Genomic DNA, 13,115 nt, shown 5'->3' on the forward strand with positions numbered 1-13,115 from the left:
ACATACTGTACATACTTACCAGCACTCGCACTAAAAAATGAGCCCATTTCACACACACACACATACACACACACACACACACACACACACACACACACACATAATGAGTTCCCTTCACACGCACCTTCAGACACGCATTTTTCAAAAACTCACTCTTATTCTACGCACACTCACATCTACTTTCCGAAAACACAGTTCCCTGGTTCTCAGACCTCCTCTCCTTCTCCCACAAATAACCACCTTAACCACCAAGGAACACAACCACACTAACATATCCTAACAACAAATAAGTCAGAGTGGAGAAAGTTTGCACAGATCTGTGTCATGCAGTGGAAGGATGCTGGATGATGATGATGATGAGGATGATGTTGCCGACAACGACTTCGACGTCGACGATAAAAGTGTTGGTGATAATGATGATGATGAATTACAAGCACACTAAACAGAAGCCTGACGGCCAAACCAGAAGAGGGGCCTGATCAGTGACATAGATCCAGGTTTCGATTCCGAACCGGCCCAAAGGTTTCTTTTATATTTTTCATTACACGTATGTTTATTATTTAATTTATTTAGTATTTACACTTTTTTCTCAGTGAAGGTAATTCTCGTTATCCTCTTATATATTTAGCTTAGTTATCAGTCCTACGAAGCAGAATGGTAACATATTCGGCAAAGCGCCTTATTCCACTGAAAAATTGAGCATCTCTCTCTCTCTCTCTCTCTCTCTCTCTCTCTCTCTCTCTCTCTCTCTCTTTAACTGCATTAGCAATGGGTCAAGTTGCTTCCATTGTTCACGCACTCCATCATCCATTTCGCAGCACGCAGACACAATGTGCACGTACTTTCCAATAACCTGCACCAAGAATCTACACATTACACACGCATTCCCCATGCTCTGAGTTCGAGCGCGCGCGCGCGCGCGCGCACACACGCACGCACACACACACACACACACACACACACACACACACACACACACACACACACACACACTCTCTCTCTCTCTCTCTCTCTCTCTCTCTCTCTCTCTCTCTCAGATGAACAAAATCTCTTGGCCTTACCTGCAGTACTAAAGTTATCCTGACCATGAGACAGTTAATGGTGACAGTATTGACACCCTCAGCCTCATACCACTCACTCTCACTGCAATAACACTGTTGTTGAAAATATACACTGGTTGTGATGGCCAAAGAGTTATTTATATACTGCACGTTACCAAGACTACTTCTGAGTATGGAGTTGGGTTCCTTTAACTTTGGAATGGATAGGTAGATGGATAGGTAGGCAAACTGATGGACAGATAGAGAGGTATAGAGGCAGATAGATAGATGTACAGATAAAATGAAGAAATTCGTACACATCCCTGGAGATTTTTCATAATAATAGATAGATAAGTTGATATATAAACGGAGAGACGAAGAGAAATAGATAGGCAGATAGAAAGGCAGATGGAAGGATCGATAGTTTGATACAGAAACTGGTAGAGATACAAATAATAAATAAACAGGAATATGGTCAAACAAACAGATCAGCTGACAGGCAGGCAAACAATATGCAAAGACAGAGAAGGAACCTCAAGCATGACTAAACAAATGCATACACAGATAAACAGTAGCGAGAACGGACAACAGTGGTAGATAAACCGAAGGAAGAACAGCCAACAGTGGTAAATACAGAAGAGAAAACAGCCAAAAGTGGTAGATTCAGAGAAGAAAACAGCCAATAGTTGTAGATACAGAAAACAGCCAACAGTGATAAATACAGAAGAGAGAACAGTCAACAATTGCCAATAAACAGAAGCAACAACAGCCAACAGTGGTAGATAAACAGAAGCAACAACAGCCAACAGTGGTAGATAAACAGAAGCAACAACAGCCAACAGTGGTAGATAAACAGAAGCAACAACAGCCAACAGTGGTAAATAAACAGAAGCAACAACAGCCAACAGTGGTAGATAAACAGAAGCAACAACAGCCAACAGTGGTAGATAAACAGAAGCAACAACAGCCAACAGTGGTAGATAAACAGAAGCAACAACAGCCAACAGTGGTAGATAAACAGAAGCAACAACAGCCAACAGTGGTAGATAAACAGAAGCAACAACAGCCAACAGAGGTAGATAAACAGAAGCAACAACAGCCAACAGTGGTAAATAAACAGAAGCAACAACAGCCAACAGTGGTAGATAAACAGAAGCAACAACAGCCAACAGTGGTAGATAAACAGAAGCAACAACAGCCAACAATGGTAGATAAACAGGAGCAACAACAGCCAACAGTGGTAGGTAACTGGGTCTGGTTACTGAGCACCCGCGATCCAACCCAAACAGGACTCAGCGGTTTCTTTTTTTATGAACAGTTTAACAGTCTCTCTCTCTCTCTCTCTCTCTCTCTGTCTCTGTCTGTCTGTCTGTCTGTCTGTCTGTCTCTCTCTCTCTCTCTCTCTCTCTCTCTCTCTGTACGTCTATATTTCTCTCTATCTATATATCTGTCCGTGTATTTATGTCTGACTTTCTTTCCCTTTCTGTCTCTGTTTCTAGCGTGCTTTCTCTCTCTGTCTCTTTGTATTTATCTCTGTCTGTGTCTCGCTGTGTCTCTGTTTACATCTCTCTATCTCTGCCTGTCTGTATCTCCGTCTGGTGCTGGTACAGGAGTAAGAGAAGACTTTCCACCAACTTCCATTAACGTACACAAGTACGATATTTTCCTATGCCCAACTGTTGATCTGTTTATCAGAAGACCATCTGTACTGTATATTTATTAGTCTATTTATCTTTCTTTCTTTTTTCATTCTTTCTTCCTAGTTATCTATCTGCTCACGCCGCTTCTCCAACGTGTAGGCCTTCCCAAACCCTCTTCCATGCCTCGGGTGCAGCTCAATTAATCTAGTTATTTGGACACACTACCCACTAACGGTTCCCTACACTCTCTCCTCCACAATATATAATTACCACATATACATGACAACAGTTTACCATAAACACCTAAACATCTGCACAATAAAGCATAAATCTGACAACAACTTACGATAAACACACTTAAGTATAAACACACTTAACGACTGACCATAAACACACTTCGATACAAGCATAATGGACATATAACTGAAAACAGTTAACGATAAACACACTTAAACATAAATACACATATATACCTGTAATTGTTGACGATAAATATACTTAAACATAATCTCACTTATACCTGATAATCGTTAACGAGAAACACAAACATAAACACTCTTATTCCTGATAATACTTAACGATAAACACACTTAAATACAAACATGCAAAAGCATATATCTGCAAGCAATTAACAATAAACAAATATAAAGACACATGTATCATATTACAATTATGAATAAACGTACTGACATATAAAAACATTAAAACATATGTTTGACAATAATTTACCATAAACGCAGATAAACATAAACACACAAAAATATATACCTGACAATTTTGCATTAACACAGACATAAAACCACTAAATCGTATATATATCTGACAAAAAATTTGCCACAAACACACATAAACATAAACACAGTAATCATAATCTTGTCAACACTGTACGAAAAACAAACCTAAACCAAAGCAGACAAAACAGAACCCCCCCCCACACACACACAGACAGGAGGAGGCTCCAGATTCGTGACCAAGAACCGGGCCTCGATTCCTACTTCAACTCAGGGCTCTTTTTCTTTTCCTTTTTTTTTTTTTTTTTTTCTGTTTTCTGTCCATTTTATTTTTGTGTCATTCTTTGTTGCCATCTAATCATTCGCCAGGGAAGGTAAAGTCACCACCAGAAGTCGTGTCGCCTCTGCCGCTACGTTTTCCATGTTATTTGCTAATCAGTCCAATAAATCAGCAACAAGATGTCTTGATATGGCTGTAGACCAATGGCATCAGCATCGCCCGGTACTGATTCATCACACGCATTTTTATACATTTTTATACTTCATGGAGAGAGGAGCAGGAGAGACGATAGTATTTTTGATGCTGACTGTACATGGTGTTGTTTGTACTGTTATTGTTTCAGTTCGGGTTGGTCTGAGTTAATGATTTTATATACAGTCTCTCTCTCTCTCTCTCTCTCTCTCTCTCTCTCTCTCTCTCTCTCTCTCTCTCTGCCAACCCTCATGCCAAGTAGCCAACTGTGTCCATAACCCCTTCAGTACGGTGAGGTCTTCTTCACTGTATTCTTGCTATCCACACAGTATTTTACTCAGCTCAGGAGAGACTTTGTGAAGTAGACGGGTTTGCTGCAGCCTTCCTTAACCACCTTCACTACTAGGCTGCTCTCCTCTGCCCAATATAATCCTCTCGCCCCACCAACAACAACACAAAAATACTCTTCTCACACACAACCATATCTCCCTCATTCATATTTACCTTCTTTATCTTATCTATTCCCTGATTATTACATTCAGTACTGTAATAACTCATACCATTTAGCAGAGGCAAGTATGGTCCGGATAATGATGATGATGATGGTGATGATGGTGATGATGGACGCCGACAACGACGATGGTGAACACGACGATGACGATGACGACGATTACTGTGTTGATTACGACAAGGACGATGGTAGTGATGATGATGATAATGATGATGATGCCAATTATATTTGAGGTCGTTTCATTCTTCGGGATGATGTCTGACTAAAAGACTGTGGAGTAAATAGATGAAATGCTTTGAAATTATGTGTAGACAGAGAAACGAATACATTATGGTTACATATGAGGGACAGAAGCCACACTGGCCATCACTGATAGATAACTGGGTCTGGAGACTGACGGCCCGGCATCGAATCCATATTTGTGTTGCAGGCTTCTTTTTTACGTAACTCATACCACGTTCAGTGCCTGATCTGCTCTCTTGTTTAACAGTACGTCTCTCTCTCTCTCTCTCTCTCTCTCTCTCTCTCTCTCTCGTGTATGTAAGTGCACCAGCAATGGGTCTTAAATCCTACACTGTCTTCCTCTCCGTTCACGCACTCCTTCGTCCATATTCCACCACGCACCCACCACAGTGTTAATACTGTTACCATTAACCCTCTCACAGTAGGCACAACTCTACTATGCTATTACACCTAACACTAGTCGAGTTTATTCATCTGAGAGTGAGTCATAGGAACCTGAGTGCTAATGCAATCACAATCAACCTTGTCATGGTAGGCACAACTCTAGTACTTTATTCCAACTAACGCCAGACGATTTTATTTATCTGAGAGTGAGTCATAGGAGCCTGATGTTAATACACGAGAAGTAATACCCCCCCAGGATTAACTCTGACAAACAGGTGCACATATAGATACATTGGTATATACAGTACATAGGTGGCTGGAAGGATGGACACAAATGGAGGATGGATGAATGAATGGATGGATGGATGGATTGATGGTTAAAGCGATGAATAAACTAAGACACAGACAGAAATGGACAAATGTATTGGCTGACAAATTGACAAAGAATACAAATTAATGTTCACAAAGAAAAATAGAAACGACGACAGCCAACGCAGGTAGATATCTAGGCGTGGTTAGTGAGACCAAGGCTCGAACCACGCCGTGCACATGGTTTCTTTTATAAATTACAGCCCATTGTAGGCCACTTGGTGTCAGTATTAGTTTTTATCTATGTTGGCAATTCGTATATTTTTATTCATAATTGCTGTGTGTATGAGTGTAACAAAATGGTGGGTGGTAAGCCGTAATAAAACAGGAAGTTGTATATCCTGGGGCAAAACGTTAAATGGGATAGTTTTAACATTTTTGGTGGGCCATATTTCTCTCTTCATCATAGTAAAATCGTGTGACGTCAGCGGAAATAAACTGCAAGTAGGTAATTGGCAGGCAAAGGGTTAAAGGCGTTTTGTTGTGTCCACCCTGGATGAAGCCTGCCATTGGGTGTGGCCTGAGGGATGGCCAGACCCACTAACTAATAGATCAATAGATAGATACACACACACAACACACACACACACACACACACACACACACAAACACACCTTGGATGAACCCTGCCATCGGGTGTGGCTCTAGGGATGGCCAGACCCATTGATATAAATAGAAACACACACACACACACACACACACACAAACACAGGTGAGTAAAATGTACTAGCATAATATGCGATTTAGTCAAGTACACGTAAATGGATAGAAGGATCAAATAGATGGGAAGATAGTTATACTCATTAAAAAGAACTTCCAGATATATGATAGACAGAAGCCACTAAAGCCAACGCAGGTAGATAACTGGGTCTAGTTAGTGAGGACTGGGATCAAACCTTAAGCCGGCCACAGGCTTCTTTTTTGACTCTAGTCTCACAGAGTTGGAACGGAAGTTATCTGTGTGTGTGTGTGTGTGTGTGTGTGTGTGTGTGTGTGGGTGTTTGTGTGTGTGTGTGCGTGCGTGTGTGTGTGTGTGTGTGTGTGTGTGTGTGTGTGTGTGTGTGTGTGTGTGTGTGTGTGTGTGTGTGTGTTTGTGTGTGTGTGTGTGTGTGTGTGTGTGTGTGTGTGTGTGTGTGTGGTTTTACGTTTACGAAATCTGTTACTCACAAGAAAAAATAATAACTTATCTCCTTCAACAAGAGTTTACGCAAAGAAAGACTATAAAAAGAAGCCAGGGTGAAGCTTCAGTTGGTTGGTCACCATTTACCACGTATACGTGACAGTCGGCATGACGTGAATGGCAATGGAGATTTAATGCACACTGGAGTGGAAGGGTTGAGAATAGGTGTTAATGTAGGATTAGTATTAGGAGACATAATTATCATATATAATATAAGCTATTATTCAACAAGAAGGCTTTGCTCTTCGTTATAAAAAAGAGAGTATGAGTGAGCGACGATTGTTGTGGACGTAATGACGTAACATTACAAAACACCAAGGAGCTTCATTTTGACACAGAGAAATCACTGACTAGAGCTATAAACCCCAGAATATTTTGTTTATAATGCATTAATCCTAGAATGCTTACGTTATTATCCTCACAGTACTGCTTTCGCTGGGAGAATTTTGCCCAATTTTGGAAAATTAATAAAAAATACTTAGACCAAATTTTTATAAAATTTGACAATGCAGATATCAAAAGTAACTCATATACTTCCTTCTTACATAGTAATAACCATCAGGGTAAGAAAATAAATTTTACCTGAATTTATTTAGGAGGTACTAAAAAAATGACTTTTTTATAACATGAACATTAAAATAAAAAACACTAACTATGGGCTCAATTGCCACTAGGCTTGGTGGCCCCCTCCTTGGGACGTTGAAGCTTAAGACTAGGTAGGTGGCTCCCCTCACATATCACCCTGGCCTGAAATGGGGGAAACGAAAAAAGGGGCAATGTCGGGTAAAAAACACTTTAAACCCAAATATCATGGTGATAAATGCGAGATGAAACCACACCACTATCTATGTAGGTAGGGGTAGGGTGGATTGAAGGTATAGGGAAGGACAGCTCCAAAGCTCTTATTATAACAAAATAGCAAATAAATAAATCGCCGAACAAGGAAATTTACCCGACGTAAGTATTTTAGGGTTAAGAAATAAAAAACATTTAAAACCGACAGACATATAAGGCCAAATACAGACACACACATACACCACACATACAGACACATACACACACACATGCATACACAAAAACGAGCAAAAGCACACACACACAGGCACACACACGAGTATACACATACAAGGGTATGTACACACACACACACACACACACACACACACACACACACACACAGGTGTGTGCATGAGCACACACACAAACTCCAGCACTTGCAAGGACAAGCACACGCACATAAGAGCACTCCTCCTAGCCCCCACACTCAATGTCTCTAAAAAAATGGACACAAAGTCTAATGAGTTATCAGTGAAGCCGTGGATATTATCGGTCACACCACAAATAAGTAACGTTGCAGATGCGCAGTATAATGCCCAAAGGGAGACACATACACAACATTATCCTTACATAGGAGGCACAGAAGCCACACTGGCCAACACTGGTAGATAACTGGGTCTGGATAGTGACGGACCGCCATTGAAACCAAGACTCTTCATTTGGCTTCTTTTTTACACATATTGTGGTACGTTCTTTGCCTGACTTTGTTTTTTTGTTCATTAGTGTTTTCTCTCTCTCTCTCTCTCTCTCTCTCTCTCTCTCTGTCATGGAGGTAGGATGTTCGAAACTAACATTTTTTCTTTACTCCAATATTAACGACCCGTCCTCCCAGCCACAACACGCCACCCTCCCTCATATACTCCCCCACCTTGCCCCTCCATCGTGTTCTTGGTCTGTCTCAAAGGTATGAATTACAACATAAAGCCAAAGCAAGCAAGTCACTGGCTATCAGCACCACTGAACATATGCAAGAGGAGGCAAATATTTAACCCTCTCATGGTGGGCACAACTCTAGTATTCGGTTCATGGCCATCGCTATCACTGAACATGTGCAGGAGGAGGCAAATATTTAACCCTCTAATGATCGGGGGTGTATGAATTAACTGATGAAATGTTGAAGGTCACAGAAGAATTATATATATATATATATATATATATATATATATATATATATATATATATATATATATATAAGGAGCGATGAAGTGCTACTAATAGCACTCTTAACCTCAACTGGTCGGCACAACTCTAGTATTGTGTTCCAGCAGACTTTAGACGATTTCATTCAAGTAAGGCGAGTCACAAGTGCCTGAATGCTGAAACGCAACAAAATAATGATTCCCACCAGGAATGACGTCTGCGAAGTAAATGTACAGATCGACACATGCAATCCGATGTAGAGTGCAACAATAGAGAAATGAAAGATTAGGTTTATCGATTGACAGTGTGTAAAAAAAATATATATATATATTCTTCCAAAAACTAAGACGACTAATTATATATCCCGAAGAAAAGACACGAAAATAGACAACGGAAGGAAGGAGACAGACAGAAACCACTACTGTACAGCCAACACAGGTTGATATCTGGGTTTGGTGAGGGAGGCTCGCGATCAAAAAATGTTTTCTTATATGGATTTCTATTATATTTTTATTATTTCACGCCATCAACAGTTAAAGGGACTCTATCTGGTTTCTTTGATTCTGTTCCCCCCCTCCTCTCTCTCTCTCTCTCTCTCTCTCTCTCTCTCTCTCTCCTTTATCCTCTCCGTTCACGCACACCTTCATGCACCTTCAATTCACTCAAATTGCGCGGATATTTACTGTCCACAACAACCTACGCACGCACTGAAAAAATGAGCTTCATTTACACAAGAACAAACACATTCTCCCCCCCCCCTCTCTCTCTCTCTCTCATAACTGGAGTAGCAATAGGTCTTATACCGTACACTGTCTTTCTCTTTCCTCACGAAGTCCTTCACCCACTTCTCAGCACACACACACTTGGAGAACACACACTCTCTTCATCAGCCTGCGCTAGGAATTCAGACGTTACACACACAATCATCACGCACTGAACTCTCATCTAAACACACAGTACTATTGCGGCCAGGATTTCGTCGCCACCTTCCTCTGCCCAACACGGAGGTGTGACACCATCGCATTCGTGTACGTACTAGGTGCCTATTAGACATTTCTGGTGATAACATCTCATACTCTTTAATGTTCTACTTATGCTGATGATAGTGTTTATATGCATACGGAAAGCTCGAGTGTGATATATTGAAAGATAGAGAATATGGTAATTAGAAATTGTTTTACTTCGTAGATACCTTACAAACATACACAACTATAACATATGAAAACCTCATACTGCTAAATTCGTCGGTGTCTCGGATATGTGAACCTCTGAATCATGGTATAATGAGCCTCCGTAGATACAGCTGAGTGACAGGCACCAGGAGCAAATAAAGGGATGTGTGAGTTGGTAGGTGTCCTTCCCCTACATTCACAAATAAATGTATCTTTTTATTCCATGAATTTAATAGAGTAGGCGGGTGAGATTTTGTTGAAAACTTTGATTGGTTGAATCTTTCATTAACTGAAGAATGAGAGACATCAGATATAGAAATGGGTTATCGAGATAATAAATAATACATCTGCATTGGTCCGTGGCAGAATATAAACAAAAACACTGGTATATCTCCTCATCCTTTGATAAGTGAATTCTAAATAAGTTTCTTAATGTGAAATGTAATAGATGATAACCATACTGACAACTCCTATCCCACAGAATGCAAAACAAGGATAAAATAAAGCATTTCATAAGAAACTGATATACAGTATTTGAATCGTACATACATATTATACACTTATATCAAAAATAAAGAAAATAACTGCATCCAAGCCATCAGGAAACAGTCAAATCACTACGATGCCACGTGAACATAACGAAATCGAGTAGTGACCTGCGACATGCTCAACTCAGTGACTGTCCTTGTTATAAACGGTGCATAAACCTCTCTTTAACCATTAAATACCTGCCGTGCATTATGATTATCCCTTATGCATGAAATACACTCGTGGTTAGTAATGGGTCCACCCCCCCTCATTTTCAATGACTTCTCTAAGTCTGCTTGGGACTGATGCAACGAGCCCATTTATTACGTCATAATTTTTTCGGAACGTTTCCCATCCTGCCTTGGTATGGTGTAGCAGCCCCTGTGAAGTTCTTTCGTGTCCAGGTTCCCACGAATTTACCACATTTCCCCAGATATGCTGGATGGGATTGAGATCAGCACCCCTACTAGGCCAGTCCAGCAACTCCACGTCACGCTGCTCATCAAACCACTGTTTGACGATTCTGGCAGTATGAACTGGGCAGTTGTCCTATACAAATATGGAAAAAATTTTAGGAATGAACAGTGCTTTTGTAGAGATAATTATAAGAAACATACACATACACAGGTATATGCGTTTCCCTCGAAAGTGCTATTTCAATCATTAAAGTATTTGTCTGTCAACTGGACAAGAGTCGTTACGGCATGCAACCACGAGGGGCTCTACTTGCAGGAGTGCAAGTTCTGCTACCGCCATTTCCTCTGGTGTTTCTTTTTCCTTTATGATAAACATATTGAAATATCAAAATTAGAGACAGACAGACAGGCAGACGGATAGAGATATACAGATAGATATAGATACATAGATATAGATATATATAGGTAGATGGATCTGTCAATAGATGTATTGATCTATAGACATAGATATAAATATAGATATAGAGAGATACAGAAACAACTATTAACGTAAACGGTTATATATCTTTATACACACTTTATCAACGTATGTGTTTATTTTTCAAATTTTGTGTATCATATATACGATACCAATAACATTTTCTTTGCATGAAGTTGAGGTGAATTATTCATACCTGCATAAACACAATCCGCTCAGGATAAGACAGAGCCATTGCCCGCACTGAAGGCAACATCACCTCTTCCAATATCTCCAGGTATTGGTTGGAGGTAAATCTCCCTTCTATCTCTGTCAGTTCTCCTATACCATGGAGGTGCATCCAGCCCCATACGTTGCAGGTGACATGCCCACTTCTTGCTACTTCATAGATATTCTGTCGAGAGTATCGTGTGCCGTTAACTCGCCAGCAGCTTAGGCGACCATGGGTGGTGCTGTGAAAAGTCTTCTTGTCAGAGAAAATTACTCTGGCCCAGAATGACATCTTCCTGGGCATAGCGCTGGGCAAACTGAAGTCTTGCGTCACGATACCTCTCCTCTAATCTTTCTTTCACCGCAGGAACCCTGTGATGGTAACCGGACTCGTGCAATCTCCGTCGAACTGTGCGAGCAGACACATTTAGCTGTAGCTGATCGCGGACGGTAACTGCATTGGTAACGAGAGTCCGTCTTATCTCCTCTACGATCCGTCTGTCTTCTTCTGCAGTTGTTTTTCGTGGTCCTCCACATCTTGGCATGTCCAGCAGATTTCCGCTTTCCTCCCATTTCTGCAACCACTTTCTGACAGTAGATCGGCATATACCCAGCTGTCGTGATATAGCGGACACAGAGGCGCCTGCATCCCGCATTCCTATTATCTGCGCACGTAGTGTGAGCCTCTGCTGTGTCGAATTAATATCGAAGGTTACCGCAGTATGAGTAGCAGTCAATGCTGGAACCCTAATATGAGCTCGGGTTTGGTCGCAGAATGTCTTTCTCCCATAACGATTGAACTGTTCATTTAAGCAAAACACCCACCCACACACCCACACACACACACACCCACCCACACACACACACACACCGCTCGCTGGTGCAGTGGTAACGTTCCCGCTTGCCAACTGGTGGACGGGAGTTCGCGCCTCGCTCAGGTTGCGAAAAAGTTTCACTGACGAAGTGGGTGGTTACTGTCTCCCTAGAGCAAGGGGACGGGTGTGTGCGTGTGCGAAGGTCACAGCTTTGCCCTTAGATCGGACTATATGAGCTCTCAGCTCCCTTTCGGGGGGGTAAAAGCTGACGATCACGACCATCAAGTGATCCTGACCGAACCGGTGAATTACACCCACACACCCACACCCACACACACCCACACCCACACCAACACACACACACATCAAATCACAGGAGGGTGATTGTGTTATCCCATGTTAAAGTTGATAACATCATGTGTCAGAGATAGAGACCATACAGGTAGATATCCCGACTATCTGAAGCTTTACTTTTATTGGTTTAGGTCATCGTGGGATGTCCTTGAAGCTAGAATACTTACAGTATAACTCAAATGTAGCACTGCTTCGTTTTCTTAAAGTGCAACGGTCAGTAACTAATATTTGATATGGGTAAGTTTATGCACATTACTGTTCCATCTGGCATACAGTTTCTTTTACATTTTAACGAATAACCATGAGATTAATGAAGATATATATTAAACTGGCAGATTCTTATTCCATGTGCTGCAATGTGGATGCTTTGATTCAAACTCATGCTCCATGTTCCTGGGTTCACACCTCGGAGAAACGGAGAAGATGAAGCAGTCTGCAAGTTCATTTTTATGAGGTGCAAGTTTAAATGACAGCTACGAAGCATTGCAGTTTCTTATTAACATATTCCTTTTCCTCTGATACATCATAGTTAAACCTTAAGCTCGGATATAACCTTAATCAGACACATCAATATATTATTAACGCATGTGAGGTA

At 41.1% G+C, this 13,115-nt stretch overlaps 1 protein-coding gene across 1 annotated transcript; it reads right to left on the reverse strand.

Moving 5' to 3' along the window:
* Positions 1-11,611: 11,611 nt before the first annotated feature.
* Positions 11,612-12,007, reverse strand: LOC145400396 (uncharacterized). Its single transcript, XM_080272916.1, has one exon. The coding sequence runs from the start codon at positions 12,005-12,007 to the stop codon at positions 11,612-11,614; it is 396 nt and encodes a 131-aa protein (XP_080129042.1).
* Between the last annotated feature and the right edge of the window lie 1,108 nt (positions 12,008-13,115).

This window comes from Coenobita brevimanus, chromosome 6 (assembly GCF_032717465.1).
Source record: "Coenobita brevimanus isolate Jiangsu-jjx chromosome 6, ASM3271746v2, whole genome shotgun sequence".
Taxonomy (NCBI): Eukaryota; Metazoa; Arthropoda; class Malacostraca; order Decapoda; family Coenobitidae; genus Coenobita; species Coenobita brevimanus.